An 18421-nucleotide genomic window follows, 5' to 3' on the forward strand; every position below is an offset into this window, starting at 1 on the left:
AGTCGAGCCGGCGCGGTTGCGTGTCACGTCACTGTTTTGGATTCAATGTCGCGTGTCCTTGATTTCGGTCTTTGTCGAGCGGCCGTGGTAGAAACGGGTATCGCTGACTAGCACGGCCTAGAAAGCCGCAGGGCTTGCTGTCAGACCAGCGCGATAATGTCAACTTGCATGAGGCTACACTGTCGCGTGTTCAAGGTGGCTTTATCTTCGCCTGGCTGAGGCAGCTTGGATTCTGTTTCCATCGTCGCGCGTTCTTGTATCCGTCGTCGTACGAGTTATCCACGGCATGTGGCTTATCCGGAAGGAGGGAGAGATTACGTGCTAGCTCCGATGATATCACGCGCCCCAAGTCGCCATGGTTTTAGCATGGTCTCTCATATTACTATCTCCATTGTTTTGTGTGTGTGTGTGTGTGTGACAGAGAGAGAAAGAGAGAGATAACATCATACATAAGTTTGCTAATTCGCTAATTGTGTCGGTTTGTTCTTCAGTTCAAGCGTGGCACGACGTGTCGTAGAAGAAAGATAAATAAGCAAGATCGAATCATGCATTACGATCTTTCGCATTTTTAAAGCCGAACGTTCTCATTAATGCGGCGTGGCGTCCTTGTGCAAGCGAGATCAATGAAAGATCGCCCAATTCTGCGTAACATTATGGGGTTTGCCAGCAAAATTACTTCTCCTGAGCGCCTGCTCAGCCCATGGAGGCTTTCGCGCGTAGGTATCGCCAGTAATGAAGAGGCTAGTCGACTTCTTGTGCTCGTACTGCCCAGAAATTTCGTGCAGGCTCGACCACACCCGTTGCTGGCTTGTCGCTGCCTCCTCAAACAGTACCCAGGACAGGGTGTTTCCTCCCCGCGTTCGTGGTCTAGGCTTTCTGTTACTGAAGTTGAGGGTTGGCTGTCTCGGTGCGCAAACGTTTATACAGAAAGGGACGTGTGCCTCGGCATGTGGTTCTTCCGAGACACTTGAGCGTTTTATGTCAGACTGTTCTACATGACTTGCGCACCGCACGTCGCTACTTGGCTAATATAGCCTCGTTGGTCGGCAGTGTACGACCCTCGACGATTGCCTCTATCCGAGTGGTTGTGCTTCTCGACACTACCGAGGTCACGCTCTGCTTACTTTTCTAGAAGAGTGACTTGACTTCCTGTCTGCAGATATTTTTTGTTTGTTTTTTAGTGTTTATGACGGGTCATCATCTTTATTCTCTCCCCTATACTCCTTCCTATTTTCAACTTCTGTCTGCCGCGATGTCCCAGTGGTTACGGCGTTCGGCTGCCGACCCTAAAGTAGCGGGTTCGATCCCGGCCGCGGCGGTCGCATTTCGTTGGAAGCAAAAAGCTAGTGGCCCATGTACTGTGCGATGTCAGTTTAGCAGAGTAACCGCAAAAGCACACGGGACCCAGAAAGGGACAACACGAAGCGGTGTACTTACTGACAACTGATCGTTTAATGAAACAACGCCGAGCTTATGTGGATAGGGAACACGTGTGCACCGATATAACTATACAAGTTCCGATATAACTATACAATTATAGAAATTTCCGGAGCCCCCCCCCCCCCCCCCCCTTTGTTACTAGAGATGTCCTTTACGCCGCAGTAGCCACCACGGTCTGGAAACACAATGTTTGACATTTTCTGCTTTTGTTCTAATAAAAATGATGCAACATGTTTTTTCAGACTATCATCTGCAGTCCTTTGAGAACATTTTGGGGGACTTTGAACAAAATTGAGATTGGGGGTTTTTTATTATAGATTTTTGAATCGAGGAGCACTTTTCTCTTTTTGGTGTTTCGAGCATGAAAATTTACTACTTTGAAAACTATTAGAGAAATACAAATGCAGAGGTTCATTATTCACATAAAGGCCTATTCATACTGCAAATATGAACAAGCTAAGATATTCACAGAAGTAGCCATAGCGTCCCAAATTTGACTGATTTTCAAAAACGCAGCGTTTTTCGTAAATTTTTAAAAATACATAATTTGCTCAGAATTCCATGAAATGATAAGAGCTATTTCCTCTTTACTTCTACTTTCGCTAAAAAGAAAAATATTTGTAATATATAGCTTGAGTAGCTGCCAGCATGGTTCCGAAGTTACGAAAACGCACTCTTCGTAAAATGGTCGTCGTCAACCGGCGACACTTGTCGAATTTTGCTGTGTTGAAGAAAAATTTTTATTTGAAAACGAACTGCGATTTCGTGCTGTGCAGTCATATATGCACAACATACAAAATTATCAGGAAAATCGGAAACATCAAATATACACCGTTTTTTGATCTTTCGTGGAATCGACCAGGTACGATTTCGCGAACGGCCTGCTAAATGAGCCTGTCTTGCATGTTGCACTTGTAAGTGATGGCGCACGCACGTCTACCGCTGCATGATTCTTCAGAGCTCGGGGGGAGGGGCGGGGGATCTTTAACGTAGTCTAGAGGTCCCTTTCAGGCAGTGGAAGTGTAATACTTTCACGAGTACCCGCGCCTCACGCACCCGACGACGTCGAGGATCCCAGAACTTGGAGCTCTTCGTGCTGCACATCGTCTCATTGGCGAAGAAGAATGTTATGTCCGTGCAGTCATGCAGCACGAGCCGACGCACGGCTACACTTCCAGTGCGGTTTATTTTGAAATGAAAAGCGCATTTGTTCGTTGCGATAGGGTCGCAGCACCGTCCAAGAGCGTCTATCGGTCCGCTGTCCATCACCCGGTGGAGTCGGAGCGGCGTTGGCGAGGGAAAGTATATGCCCCCTCTTTATTTCTGGTAGCCATGCGGGACAGAGAGTACCTCCTCATACTGGATTGCGAGTCGACAGAAAAAGTTTTCAACTTTTGCTTGGTTTGCCTTTGATTTTCTGGTCATTATCGCTTCCGTCGGCTTGAACCCTTCTGAAGGCCGTTGCTACCGATTCTCTTGCAAGATGGGCTCAGGATCAAATAAGCCGCTACGTAAGCGTCGGTGACATCACTGCGCCCTATCACGTGTTTCGCTAGGGGAAATGGGTACAGCCACGGCTGATGAAGATCGGAATTCGAGCGGAATGCGCGTATGGCTTTTGTCAACTGAAGCTTCCACTGTTGAGCAATACAGCGCCCAAGGCTCGTTGCACATCGCCACCCTGGGTCAAGTGACGTCTATCGGCTTTTGAACAGTGGTCGCCAAAGAGGCCCGACCTTGGCACGCCGTGGGCGAGAGTGTACGTAAGATCATTCACGAGAAACACGTGACGTGGTGTGCGCGGTACAAACATGCGCAGTCTCTTTGATTTGGCTGCACTCTGCGCGCTTGCTCTTCGAGTTTCCACTTGCGGACTTTTTTACTCACTTTGGCAGCGCAAAGTGGGTATCCTGGGCTGCACGCTTCGATTTTGTGTAGTTTCAGCGCAATTTCTTAGTTACCCTGCAATTGAAAATACAGGTGCCTTTTGGTAGCTGATGATATGGCGCCGCTCTGCTCGATTCGGGGTGCACGAAGGCGAATATGCCCCTCTTGCGTTGCAATACAGAGCATAGTTGACATAAGTCGGCGAGTTACATAACTTGAATGCCTACATAGTTTTCAGTACATTTGGTAAAGGCTTGGAACGTTTTACGCGGCTTTTTCTTGGTGTATTTTGACGAAAAAGTGACATCTATGTTCACAATCATGATGGTAAAACGCTAAAGGAAACAGAGACTTAAGAAGAACCCAGGGCGCGGCGCTACTAGCAACTGAGTTTATTTTGAAAACAACGGCCTCATATATATAAAACGTACATCATCACTAAAGCGAAAAAATTTTAACACGTGATCATAAAAGAAAACAATCAGGCAAGAGATTGTTAAGTTGCTTTTTTAGAGAGAAGGTAAAACGAAGTGCGTTTGTTGTCTTGGCAGGGGTGCATGCGCGGTTTTTATCTCTTGCCCGATGGTTTCTCTTATGATCGTGTTAAAATTTTTTGCTTTAGTGATGATGTACGTTTTATATATATGAGGGCGTTTTTTTTTTTTAAATAAACTCAGTTGCTAGTAGCGCCGTGTCCTGTGTTCTTCTTAAGTCTCTGTTTCCTTTAGCGCTTCACCATCATGAATGTATACAAACACACTCAACTTGCAGTTATTCCATGTCAACAACTTCACTGCCACCAGGTAGTGATATTAGGATGGGGATTAAGGAGCTAACGAATGTTCTAGCCAACACGAGGACACGAGAACACAGGAACAAACAGACACAGCACTAGTGTGCTGTTCTCGCTTCCTCACTTGGGTAAAACACCATAGTGTTCTACGATGACATTCCAAGACTGCATCGGAACAAGATAATTTGTGCGGTTTGACGTGCCAAACCCACAATATGCTCATGCAGCACGCCGTATGCGAGGGCTCCAAAAAATTTTGAAGATCTCGTGTTCTTTAACGTGCACTGACAGCCCACAGTGCACGGGCTTCCAATACTTCGCCTCCATCGAAATGCAACCGCCGGCGCCGGGATCGAACCCGCGACCTTCGGGCCAGCAGCTGAGCACCGTAAACCACCGCGACGGACTCGCAATAAGATCTGTTGTGGGAATCCCCACGACAGACTCGCTGCAATATTATCGGGGTTATGCTCAGATGGAACGACCTAACGTATTGCGGTATAATGTAGCGGTTCCTTTTATGTCATTTTTATTTCTTTCTTACCATCCAATGCTCCCGACTGACTGATACTCGTGGTAACGTAAGTGGAGCGCTGCTAGAACAATTGAGAAAGCGCTAAAAGAAAATGAATGGGAATAGGATACTTGCATATATTCTAGCCCATGTTTCATTGTCATAAAGTCTGCATAAATCCGCGAAGCCAAAATTATTCCGCCATTGCGTTGGCAAGTATTGGTAGGTACTTCGTAAGCAGCTTTACGATTCTGCTATAGATTTTGTCTATGCTTGGAAACTTCAGACTACAAAAATCTGTGCAACTTGGAGGTGCGCTGCTGGAGGGAAATGTGTGCTATACTGTCGCTGAACGGTGCAATGAAGATATCATGCATATAATTGTATATCGGTAGGCAGTTTTTAACGACTGTAATGACGCATTCGGGCATATATGTCAAATAGTTAAACGATAATCTGGCGTTAGCTTTTGTCTAAGGTTAGGTATCCGTTTCCTCAATTAGGTATCCGTGTCCTAATTAGATATCCGTGTCCTAATTAGGTATCCTCAATTAGGTATCCGTGTATTAGGTTAGGTATCCGTGTCCTCAATTTTGAAGATAGGTACACATGCCTATTATATTTAAAACATGTGCATGCGTTCTTTTCTTTCGCGCAGTGCCTGGCGACGGCGGGAGCCAACTCGAAGCCAAGCTGAACAAGACGGAGACGGTGCACTACTTTTGCGAGAGGAGAACCAATGATTACTTCGACCTCTGGGTCAACCTCGAGCTCATGGTGCCCTACGTGCTCGACTGTTGGGTGGACAACATGAGGTGCGCACACGTTGTCGCCAGCCCGCGACTGTCTTGCGTGCACGACTCTGCAATGCGATCCCTCGAAATGCCGGACATTCTAGCACCAATTGGTCCACCGTGCTTTCTGAATTCTGGTCACATAATATACACAATTTTTACACAGCACTAGAATTACACAGTCAAGCGACGACACGAGGGCGATCGCTGACAGATAACTGAAGGTCTATTGCGCTTGCTCACAGCTGTATCTGATGTCCTTCATTGTGCGTGTTATTTTAGCGCTGTTTAAAAAAGGACGCACCTTTTAAAGTCGCGTAATATCATTTGGGCGACAGAAAAGGGGAAAAAAAAAACGAGTTTACTCGGAAAGGTACCACTAATGCTTAAGTATAGAAAAAAAAAAATGTTTTTTGAAGTCAGTTCCACGCCTGTGCAATCTGAGTAAACAGCGGATCTGACAAGTAAGCGCCACCACCTGGCGAACGCAGGTAGAGTTTTCTTCATCATCTTCTTCTTTCTATCATGTGTCTTTATCTTTTTTCTGCGCCCCGCCACGGTGGTCTAGTGGTTATGGCGCTCGACTGCTGACCCGAAGGTCGTGGGATCGAATCCCGGCCGTGGCGGCTGCATTTTCGATGGAGGCGAAAATATTTGACGCCCGTGTACTTCCAATTTAGGTGCAAAACCCCAGGCGGTCGAAATTTCCGGAGCCCTCCACTACGGCGCCTTTCATAATCATATCGTGTTTTTGGGACGTTAAAACCCAGATATTATTATTATCTTTTTCTACATGTTCTCCTTCTTTGTTTCAACTTTCTTTTTTTATCTCTTTCTATATTCTCATCTCTCCTCCTTACCGTCACTCCTTTCCCACCCCTTGCTATGCTATACTGTAGATGGTTATACAATGATTTACCCTCTCACCTCCTCCTTTCTCTCCACCTCACCCTTCGACTTCACTTCCCTTTCCCATCCCCTTGGTGAAGTATACCATACCAGGCTATGCCATGCTTTACCCTCTCCACTCCTCCTTTTCTTCCTCCTCACCCTCACATCCCATTCCCAACCCCTTCCTTTACCGTACTATGCTTGGATATGCTGTGCTAGGAGCTGCTTGGCACAGACCCGCTTTCTCTGGCGCATACCCGCCGAGTTTTGTGCGGATATCAACGGCCTTACCTCCAGCTTAAACCGTTCCGCTGTTAATATGATCAGACCATCGAAAGTAAGCTCGCTCACTACAGCCCCGCATCAAATAACTCGACGTTTGCTACAACAGTACTCGTTCTGGCTGGCACGTGTGATATGCGGCCATTATTAGATTTAAAAAAAAATATTTTGTGCTGTTCGCTTACAACACGTGCTGAAAGGAAACCTCGCGGTTTAAAGGTGTCATGAAGCACCCCTCGGGCTTGGCGAGAAAACACATCCTGCGGATAGCAGACACTGCTATAAACAGCTCATCCAAATCTTGCGGTCGTGCGCCGCAGAGAGAGCTGAAGTTGTCTTTTTCTCAGGCGCCCTTTTTTCATACAGAAGCCCGTCCTCACTCGCTTCGGAGCTGCCGGCGCCCGCTATTTGAAGTCGAACAGCGGGTAGCATGCTATTGGCCAGTAGCCGACATAAATCAAGTGGTGCGTTTGGATCAGGTGCGCTTCTTTCCACGGGGTGTCGCCACGTGCCGGCGCAGCGCGCCATAGCCTGCTAACCTTACGCAGTGAACCACACTCGCGCACAAAAATAACGGGGAAAGAGCCCATCTCGTTTCATCACGCGCGCTCAAGGTCATTACGCGCGCTGACGTAACTTATTTCCCCCATGTCATCCCTCCCTGCTTAGCTTCCAGCGTGCTCGTCGGGGCAAGAGAGAAAACTCTCAAAGAGTGCGACAAATCCCGGTGAATCCGCTCGCTATCCACCGATTCGAGAAATTTTTGCGGCCATCGATTCGCGAGGCAATAAACTCCGAACTAAGGTCATTCGATGATTACTTGGAAAAGCGGTTCGTGATCCCTTTAAATGTCACCTCGCCATACATACGAAAGGTATAGCCAGAACCAAGTGGCGGAAACTTCATAGTCCAGTTTGCCCAAGGACTGAGTTTGAACAGCTCACTAAGCGCTGAATACAGATTGAGGGCCGGGCCCGGGCTTTCGGGCCGGGACCTAGAATAGGGGGAGTGTCCAAAGCGCCGGCTCCCGCGTGGGCCTTTTGCCGTGAACTCCCGCGCCGCGCCGCTGCTGCGCCGGACCCGTGGGCTTTCCGCGCTCAAGAAGCGCGCGGAAAGCGAGGGGCGTCTGCTACGCGCTGTAGTTTCTTGCGCCGCGTTTCCATACAGGGCACTTGAAGTCTACTTAACTTTTATAATTCGGTACGGAATGGAGCTTATCCATCTTTAAGCGTAGTGTTAGTGCTGGGGCAACAACAGAATGCAAAAAAATCACGTGTCAAGCGGCATCAGCGTGGCCTAGTTCCTGTCACAGAGTTCGAGAACGTTGGTGCGCGTGTAAAAACGGGTAAAACGGACACGCACAAGCAAATAACGAAAAACAAAAACCCTGTTCGCACGAGTAATCGGGCAATAGCATCACGCATGCACGAATTAAGAGTAATAAAAAAAGTAAGTTGCACTCGCAGTCAGCTGAAATACTTGCGCGCAGTGACCGTTTCACGAGCTTTTTACTCATAGTCGCCACTGGTTTGCTAGCCATATGCACACCGCTTTATTTGACAATTCATTAGCTTCCACAAGCTCTTTATTATGTACGGAGCACACCGGGAAGACGCAAGGGAAACAAAAAAAAAAGAAAAAAAGAGTAGAGACGGCCATATCACCGCGATGCTGTTGGCTTATTTTTGTTTCTGAGGTAGCGTACAACAAGGCTCACCGTGCGCAAACATTTGAAAGAAAAGCAATGCCAGGTAAACTAACCTTATTCGACAAGTTTTTGCATAAAAGGCGTAATATAGAAAATGCTATACAAATATCCAGGTATCATGAAACAAAGTTACAAATGCCCCCATTCTTGCTGTACAGGCTGCCTGAGCGAAAATACGGTAAGAAATTGACAAATAGAATAAGTGTAATATATCAATCACTTCAGAAAATTCTTAAAATGCAGAGATCGCTTATGTACCTAGCCTGAAAAAATGCAACATGCGATTATATATATATATATATATATATATATATATATATATATATATATATATATATATATATATATATATATATATTCGCATATGTTGCATTGGATCGCTGAACGTCAGTATGCAACGTTGGCGCGAGATGCGTGCATTGCTTCAAGCCTTCACCACACGAAATGAAAACAGTGTCAAAAAGCTCATTCTCAATTAACTTATGTTTTCACGGTTCTCGGAGGTTAGCGTTCGCCCGGTTCAGAGACTTTACAAAAAGATGTGGATAGTTACATAAAATACAACTGTTTCTGCGGCAGTTGAGTGCGCGCCAACAGGGCACCCGACCGCAATTTCCCGCTTTTTCCTGGTGACCTCAATATAGCGTCCACCATAATTTCGTGCTGAAGCTCCGGAGTACTTAAATAGCGAGTCTGCTCATCTCTTGAATAAATATAAAGAGATGACCAGACGGGTAAAGCAAGCCTCTTTTGTCCCGCACACGCGTGCAATCAGCTGCTCTGAACTGAGAATCAAGTTTGTTTTCGGGCGATCGCTTGTAGCATGAAGTGAGGCATACACAGTGTTGCACTGTTATCGTTTCATTCTTTTTGGTTTGTCTTTTTTTTAACGCCAAAGCCTTAGATGCCTCATCAAATACGAAAATTGACCGTCGGCGTCCCGCGTAGCCAACACGAGTGATGCACAAAATCATCACGCGATGACGTCGACAGGACTTGTGACGTCACTATGACGTCATTAAACGTGACGTCTAATGATGACGCCATCATATGACATGATCGCTTTCTATTGCCTCCGTGATCGGGGGCCAATCACGGAGGCAATGTAAAAGCAGGTGAGGTGCAGAAAGCTTGCAATGCCTTCGATCCTGTCGGCAGTCCGAAACCACGTTATGTGCAGAAAGCTTTCGGAGAGGGGCGAGGGAGGATCAATGCATCGACTGACGAAAAAGATGGCTTTCGTTTTCGAGTCATCTCCGGCGAATGCAAAACGGACCATGTTTTTTTTTTTCGTGTAATTTTTTCGCATACATTTTACCTATGCGGTCAGTTCTTCGAAATGTATGGGTAAGTCTAACATGTTGACATCGATATTGGTGACCACAACGTTTTTTAGAACCTGAAGGAAACAAATCGTCAGACCACACATCGTCAGAATTATTTAGCTACAGAAAGCGGGCTTTGGTACCGCGGCCACGCCGACTGACACATTCGGCTTCGCATGAAATGGCTTGAAACAACAGAGCGCCGGAGGCAGCCTTGTAAAACAAATCGAATGCACGAAATAAAAGATAGGATATGAAGGGTGCAAACGTACGCGTTATAGCATGCATGAGCTAGTTACTACGTGCTTATGTGCTACGTTCTCCTGGTTATCTCCAGTTTATTCTCTCCTGCAGCAAGTTTACGTTCGTCATTCCACACGAAAGTAAGCTAAGCGCCTTTTCTCACGATGAAGTGCGCGCAGGATGCGTTCCTCAAACAGCCGCGGAAGTGTGGACCAATGTGACAAACCAGCTGCAAGGATATATACAAAAACCCCGTTTCACAACACACAAACGTGTTCTCTGTGTGATGAGTCGCTGCAGTATTATGTTGCAGTGACGCAGTATTAAATGTTGCCCAAATATCCGCAATTTTAGCTAATAGCGGCCAAAATATCACGCGCGTAGCAGACGCTCACCGCTTTGACGCGGCGTCCACCGCGGAAAAAGCCCACGGGTCCGGCACGGCAGCGCCGCGGCGCGGAAGTTCACCGCAAAAGGCCCTCGCTCCTCCCATGTATTCGCGCGGCGCTTTGGACACTCCCCCTATTCTAGGTCACTCTAACACTACTGGTGCGAAGACTGTGGAAACAGTGGAGCTATAGTGGCCTCCCCCTTTCCCTCCTATAGGGCTGACGCGCTGGAGTTTTGAGTACTGTGGCGGAGCCTGGTGGCGTGCGCCGAAGTTGCTTGGGTAGTCAAAAATGGACGCCGACCGGCGAGTTACGCAGTTCTCAGTTGCTTTGAGCGTTTTACTTAATTTTGCGCCTAGTTTTAGGCTCAAAAAGAGCTTAAAACGTACGCAGGAACTTGTCCGCTATGCCTGCAGAGTCTGACATGTTTGACGAGCGATCCCTGCTTCAACAAACCGTGCCGAAAGGTGGTCCGGGCGACGGCTCTGAGCAGCGCGCGGTCCCGAAGCGCGGTCGCCGCCGTTATTGTTGCGTGGTTAATTGCCTCGAAAGTGGGGGTAAGGATCCTGATGTGCGGTTTTACTGGTTCCCCTGAAAGCCGTACGAAGTGGAGCGACGGAACCGCTGGATACGTGCCGTCCGACGCGTGAAGTGAGTACGCGAGCAAAACGTGGTTTGCAACGCAACGTGCTGATTACTTTTCGTACGCGCGTGCACGCGTTTATATATGTATACATTCCCTGTGTGCAGTCCAGACGGCACGCCGTGGCTGCCGACGGCGATCACGAGGATATGCAGCCGGCATTTCGTGGGAAACGAGAAAAACGATGCCATGAGTCACCCTGCATATGTGCCTATACACGATGTTTCCGGCTGCTTCCAGCGGCCGGCTGTAAACATTGCGCGCCGTCGCTTCTCGACCGCCACCGCACGCTGACAGAATTTGACGAATTCCCTAGAAGCAAATGTTGAAAATTACGACCGTGCATGGGGAAAAAGTGTGTTTGCGACTGAATGCGGCAGAAAACGGCACACGGCGCGAATGCGCTCATTCGGGCCACCGACGGCTAGCCTGATCGTCACTGGACCTTTCTTGATTCCGTTTCGTCGTGTAATGCAAATCATTTCGGCTTTCTCAACAGCAATCTTTTCGTTTATGCACTGTCGTTAATCGCGCGAGCATGCCTCGTAAAACTTAACTCGAGTTCAACGTCGTATGAGATTCGCTGCACTTGCGAGTTGCAGCGCGCCGAAATGGTTCCTTCGATCTCCTGCACGTCGTAAACATACTTGACGTTGACGAGCTTCTTGCGTTTACGCAGATTGCTTGGCCTGAAGAACTCAGCCACGCCGGAAATTGGCCGAGATCCAAAGCGCAGCACAACCGACAGCGGCGGCTCCATTGCGCATCTGAGCTTAGTGCTGCATGCGGCCGCCAGTCTGACTACTCGAAACCAAAGAACTTATCGTAGGGGGCGCTTTTTAGCACTGTTTTCGCAGCGCCGCCTGGGCAGCCAGTCAGGCCTATCCACCCTCCAGGGTCGTAGCCAGAAATTTTTTTCGGGGGGGGGGGGGTTCAACCATACTTTATGTATGTTCGTGCGTGCGTTTGTATGTGTGCGTGCCTATATACGCAAGCAAAACTGAAAATTTTCGGGGGGGGTTTGAACCCCCCCCCCCCCTTGGCTACGTCCCTGCCACCCTCACTTCCCCTTTCCTTCCCTTTGCTAACTGTAGTATACTAGGGTGTTGGCGGTAAGGCGTTACAAGTAACGGCGTTACCTGTAAGGCGTTACTTTTTTCAGTAGCTTAGTAAAGTACTCGTTGGTATTTCGGAACTGTAACGGGTAACGTACTTTCGTTACGATTCTTCGGTAACGTGAGGTGTCATGTTACTCGTTACTTTTCACTCCAATTATCCTCGCAGTCTTACGCAAAATTCATTCGTCTTGTAGGAGCGCCTTTCTCAGAGCTCGCGCCGATGTTATATTGTCGCTGCTGCGGACTGCTGTCGGCCCGCCAAGCGTTGACAAAGCGACCCCGCACGGGGTCCTTTTTTGCGCGGGGGAAATTGCTATGGGGAGTAAATTCCCGAAATTTATTGAATGAATCTGCTATATCTTAGGCCACGTTGCTATTGAGGTACAAGTTGTCGTTGAATCAGGGGCGTAGCCAGAAATTTTTTTCGGGGGGGGGGGGGGGGGGTTCAACCATACTTTATGTATGTTCGTGCGTGCGTTTGTATGTGTGCGTGCCTATTACGCAAGCAAAATTGAAAAATTTCGGGGGGGGGGGGGGTTTGAACCCCCCCAACCCCCCCCTTGGCTACGCCCCTGTCGTTGATTCTCGATGAAGCGAAGCATAATGCGGTCCTCGTAACTGTCAAAAGCGAACTGTCGAGATCTGCTCGGCTTGCGGACATCAAGACTCGGTGTAAGCTCCCGCACAAATGAGGATGACTTCTTCGGAAGCGCCTTCTGAACGTAATTGCCAACTGAAGATGAACGACTGTCTCGGTACCTTTGATGCCGCTTGGCATCGCCTTGAGCGGGCTCAAAGGAAACTTTCCGCGCGTTCACCAGCTCTTCCTTAAAGTGAATACAGGAGTATACCATATATATAGTTCGTCCGTCGAGCTCCTATTTAGCGTAGGTGCGGACGTATTCGCTAATAAGCGAGTCAAGCAGTCCGATTAAAGCAGTGGTTCTCAAATGGGGTTCCGTGGAGCCTAGGGGTTCCGGAGCCTAGGGTTCCGCGGAACCGCACACTGTCATAATTATTGCAGATTTGTTCAGTGACATTTTCATTGCGGAGAGCGTTGATGATGAAATCGATCACTTTGTGCTTAATGACACATTCCGAAAAACAGCTTCCCCGTGTGCCACAGAGTTAGAAGCCATCACATGTAACTATACAGGCACCTTTAGGCCACGTAATACTGGGAAGATACGGCATATTTGTGTAAATTGTTCTCGTTTAATCAGTATTTCGGGTGAAGTTTTTGTTTGGGCAGCAAGTTTAATGTTACATGTGAATAGGAGTTTTATAAAGTTGCCATTGTAGGTTCTTGAGGCGAAGACGCACTGATTAATATTTCTGACTATGGTGTAACGGCAGAAGTAACGTCCGCTATTTTTTCGGTAACGGTAACGCATCAACTTTTTTTATGGGTAACGTAGGGCGGTAACGCGTTTCTTTTTTTTTTTTAGCGTAACGAGTAACGTATTTAGTTTGGCCCTTTTTTTTCGGTAACGCATACAACACTGACTGTATTCATGGCTATGCTTTCTTTCTCTCCGTTTCTTTCTATCTCTCTATTTCCCGTTGGTCGTAGTCGGGCGTCACTCTTTCAATGTTCCGTAATTTATATTGTTTCTTTCCACGTTCATTGTTTTTGAACAATTTTATCCCGAAAACTCGCGTCCAGTTACTAACGGTGATTTTGTATCCAGGTTGCTGTACGATAATAAGACGAGGACCACAAGATCTCCGGACGGAGTGCACGTTCGGGTTCCTGGCTTTGGAAACACGAGCACCGTCGAGTGGCTGGACCCGAGCCAGGTGTCTCCCAGTGAGTGCTGTACCAGTGTTTGTAAGGGCCGGAGGAGCGGCAGCGCCACTAGGCCGTCAGCTGTCAACCGGTGTACTTTGCCACGTTTTAGGTTACCGGTTATCTTTGAATGGACGCTGAGAGAAAAGTGATTTCATTTGTAGTAGCAACGATGCCTAAAACATCACTATTTCCGTGAGAAGACGGTTGGTAAACCTGAAAGCGCGCAGAAAGGAAAGACTGATGCCGACACGGCCATGAGGTTCCCGCGCACTGCAGCTTGCCTTGAAGTCATTGATTTTTGAGGCGCTTGCTAGGGCCTAATTAACTCTTTATCGGCAACAACACATTATGTTCTAAAATACTAAAAAAATAAAACATGACAAGTTACGGAAACTTGAAGGGAACAAGCAGGAAAAAAAAGTAATTTGAATTCCGTGACGTCACATTGCTGACATATCAGCCATGAAGTATTGGGGTCAAATTGGAAATGGAGATCAGAGTTGACTGCTACTGTACCTATTACTGGAAAAGTAACTGCAACGAAGTTTTGAGAGAATAATTGATCATTATAGACTGATTTAGTACTTCTGTTGAGTCCCTCTAAGTGGAAATGGTAAAGCCGCGCGAAAAGCATGGACAAAGACACCTACAGCAACCGGGCAGCTTTATCTCACTAAGAATGTGTAGTAAAGTGAAGTTGCCAGCGCTGTACGTGTCTTACGTCTTCCCGTCGTGTATACCTCTTTTGTGAAGCTTTAGCTCATGCTTTCATTTTGGTAAACACCAAGAGGGAAATCTTTGCAAAAGTTGGACAGAAGCGGTTCCACAGACCAATGTTAGAATATTTTCACACCTCTGTGTAAGAATGACGGGGCATATTGTAAAGAAAAATCTACCGAAAACTTTTTTCGGTGCCTGAGTATAGAATGTTATAAAGTTAACTATTAATTTATTTGACTGCTTATAGTAATGCGACCTTTCGCTCGCATCGCAGCGCTATATAGCAAATGTTACTGCTTCCATTCTTCCGATTCTTGAGCAGCTGAGCCCCTCTCCTTTTTTGATTGCGTGGCTTGATCAGGAAATGTGCATTGGGTACCTAACTGCATGCTTTAATTTGTTGCAGCGGCGTACTTCACAAGAATTGTTGAAGAACTCGTAGCCCTAGGCTACCAACGTGGAATTGACGTTCGCGGTGCTCCCTACGACTTCAGGAAAGCTCCAAGTACGTGTACCGCCATTAAACTTGATTACCTTCTCGAGACAATTATGTTAGCGATAATCTATGCTAATGTTAGTGCACATATATATGTATACACGTATATTGATATGCGTAATGTCATTATAATCCTCTCAATTACGTCTGTTTACTGCAAAGTAATATTCATTAAAAAAAGAAATCACGCCGAATCTTCATTGGGAGGTTTTTAAGTGATGCGCTAGCGTCGAATTTTATTGTGGGGACACATAATACTTCAATACTTGGGGCCTCTCCTGGAACTTCGTTGTCCCCTTAAATCTTCTTTCTAGCGTTCTTCAGCGTCTGGAGCAGCCCAATGGAAGGCGGATGCCGCGATCACCGAAAAACGTGTTTGACAATGAATTTCACAAAGTCGAAATTTTCCTGATGTGTGGAATGCGCCATGTCGGCTTTGCATGTCCTAGAGAGGGATTATTATTCCACCATCACGGAAAGTATTTCGGAAAAGCCTTCATAGAAAGCAGTGTTTTACGTTTGTTTCGTACCACCGGTACATCGAATTCGTGTGGTCCAGCTTGTGGTGTCGTCGTGCCGAGCACCACCGCGGGTTCGAGCACTGGGAGCTTCATGCAGGCGGCCGCGTCCTCGTTCGTCCCGCGCCCGTGTACCGTTCGCACTGCTGCGCGCGAGAACTCGGCCCATCACCGCGAAGGGACGGCGAGCCGTCGCGCGCAGCGAGGGAGACCCTAGGCGACACTCTCCAAATTAGTGGTTTATTGCCGGGACTTTAGTACAAGAGAACAATAATGCGTTACAACCAATCGCACGTAAGATAGTTACACAGGATACCAATCAGCTAATACAATTGTTACCAAATGTGGCCGCGAATGGCACACCCACAAAACGAACAAACAAAGAAAGAACCAGGTTTGGAGAGCCGACCTACCCTTCGGCCAGCGCTCCCGCGATCTCGCACCCCAGAGCAAAGAAAGAACAGACAAAGCAACACTTGAAAGAAACGTATACAGTGCACGATCGCGAGGCGCTGCCTCGGGACTTCGAGACCGCGGAGGGTAGCGCGCGCCCGCTGAGGCCGGAGCCCCGACAAAACGACGTAACCGCCGGCCGGCGGCGAAGAACAAAGACCAAAGGATCGCCGCCGGCCGGAGCGGCCAAAACGCGTACGCACCCTTCGAGGTCCCCAAGTGGTCTCTCCCGAACCTCGGCGCGCGCCCGCCGCTTCTAGGCGAGCGCGAGCCAGGTCCAAATCCCGCCAAAACTGGGCCAATGGGACACCGTGTTTAACCTTCGAGGGCGGGGTGGCAGCAAAGTGACGGCGATTTATGGCCAGCTGCCACCCGTCCGGTCGAGAGGAGAGGGACACGAGAATTCTCCAAGGAAAGATGGCGTCGAGCCACTGGCGCGGACGCCTGAATTCCCACAAGCTAAATTCCCGTTCTGCAAGCCTGGATGTTGGTACGCACAGTTTGCGGAAGACATGTATGAAGGACCGCAGCACAGAGCCGACTATTTATTCAAGCGCACATTCAATTCGAATGGTTATTCAGTTAAATTATATTTATGACAAACTCGGCATTATACCGTACTGGTACCCAATCTTGGTGAGGTGCTTGGCCTTACCACCTTTCGTGTGCAATACATTATGAAGAAATCTACCTGGAATAGTGCCTTTTGTGTTAGCCTTAGCGTGTTTCCTTGGTAGTGCTTGTAAGCTTATTGTAACTATGTGATCGTAACTCGGCGTCACACCATTTGTGCTATTTTTTCAATATGCATTCTACTAAATGACGTGAGAAAAATAAAAAAACAACAACTTGAAGGACGCTTAAGCTTCGCATTTAAAGTAGAATGGGCAGCTGCAAACCACTCCCTTCACATGGCATGACGCCATGGTGCGATTCTACGCTTCTGCCATGCAATATTACGTCTGTCAACGTGACCCCTCGGCCGACATAACTCCTGTATAGTGCCTTTCTCCAAATCAATTTGAAGGCCTGGCGTGGCTATGTGGTAGAACACTTGACTACCATGTAACCTTGACTGCCTGGCTTTGATTCCGGCTTGAACCTCGATTTTATATACTGCGCATCCATCGGGATTTTTCACTCTCGGGCAACGCCGCCGACACCGACGCCGACACCATATTTTCAGCGACACGTCGACAGCGCTATGAACATGCCAGTGCCGTCAGCAGTACTGAAAATTACCTGCAGTTGCGTGTACTGCAGGCTACAACCTTTTCGTTCGGACGGTAAACGTGTTCCTTGATGTAGAAATGTACTAAGTGGGAAAAAGTTCCACTGCGGTACGTTTGCAGGATTTAAGGGGACCTCGTCAGATGCCTCTTTTTTTATATCAGTTTGTGCTGTTTTTATGCCGAAGACTGATAAATTTAACGAAGGTAATGTTCGAAAAAAAAAAAAGAAAGGCCGGTGTTGCACGCGCAATGCCCACTTAAAGCATTTTGCTCGTTTTGCAACAAGGACTAAACAGTCGAACATTATTTTTTATCATGCAACCACTTCAATTTACTGAGGAAAAACATTCTCAAAGCGGTGTTTATTCGAATTAGATTAGATTTCATTGCTTCTAACATTCTAGCCTTGGGAGCCTCCTCATTAGGTCATTGTCACCGGGATGTCTGTTCCGCTGTAAAATAATTCTGAATTGAATTGGGGCGGTTTTGATTTAAAATGTCTAAATTAGCATTATTAATTTATTCTATAATTCATTAGTCATACAATTCATACGTGGCCACTTTTATCTATAAATTATTTGCTTCTTGGCCAATCCCCCAGAGTGGGTGGGTGCCAATTATGCCAGGAGCATCGTCATCATCATCATAATCATGTCCACGGGCGCTGGCACGCTCACTTGCTGGCACTGCTAGTAACAGGCAGACATTTGAGAACTGGCATGATCGCGATCATTTGAAAAAGATTTCATTTGGTGCATTGGCCCTGAATCCTCGCTACAATCGCGCAAGGCGCGATGACACGTCCGACTCGGCTTCGTTCCAGCGATTTCGCCTTTCATCGCGTAAAACATGGACGCGGTCGAGTTCCTCGATCAGTGTCGGTGAACCTGCGGCGACGGAGACGTACCAGTAATGATTTGCAAGATGGAGCCATGGGGTGGCCGCCAGCACGAATACGCAGCGTACCTGGTCCGCTATTTTTCTGGCCTGTGCCTGTCGGTCAACCAGCTCTTTTTGAACAACCGCTACAGCCGGAGCATTCCAAGCCATTGCTGGGTGACCGATGCCAAGTAGTGGACGGGCAGCTTGGCCAACGGCTGCTTTCACCTCGCGGAGCTCTCCATATGGAACGAATTCCCGTAGGTCATCAACTTCGAGCTCCGCGAAGTCGGTCCAGGACGGC

General features: G+C 47.6%; 1 protein-coding gene across 1 annotated transcript in view; it reads left to right on the forward strand.

Annotated features, from left to right (window-relative positions):
- Positions 1 to 18421, forward strand: part of LOC119404710 (phospholipase A2 group XV) — a 56782-nt gene that overhangs the window by 24985 nt on the left and 13376 nt on the right. Inside the window, exons 2-4 of the mRNA XM_037671359.2 lie at positions 5293 to 5449; positions 13719 to 13837; positions 14946 to 15044. Coding sequence (XP_037527287.1) covers positions 5293 to 5449; positions 13719 to 13837; positions 14946 to 15044 — 375 coding nt within the window. The remainder of the gene's footprint in view (positions 1 to 5292; positions 5450 to 13718; positions 13838 to 14945; positions 15045 to 18421) is intronic.

The sequence above is a fragment of the Rhipicephalus sanguineus genome, chromosome 1 (genome assembly GCF_013339695.2).
Source record: "Rhipicephalus sanguineus isolate Rsan-2018 chromosome 1, BIME_Rsan_1.4, whole genome shotgun sequence".
Lineage (NCBI taxonomy): Eukaryota > Metazoa > Arthropoda > Arachnida > Ixodida > Ixodidae > Rhipicephalus > Rhipicephalus sanguineus.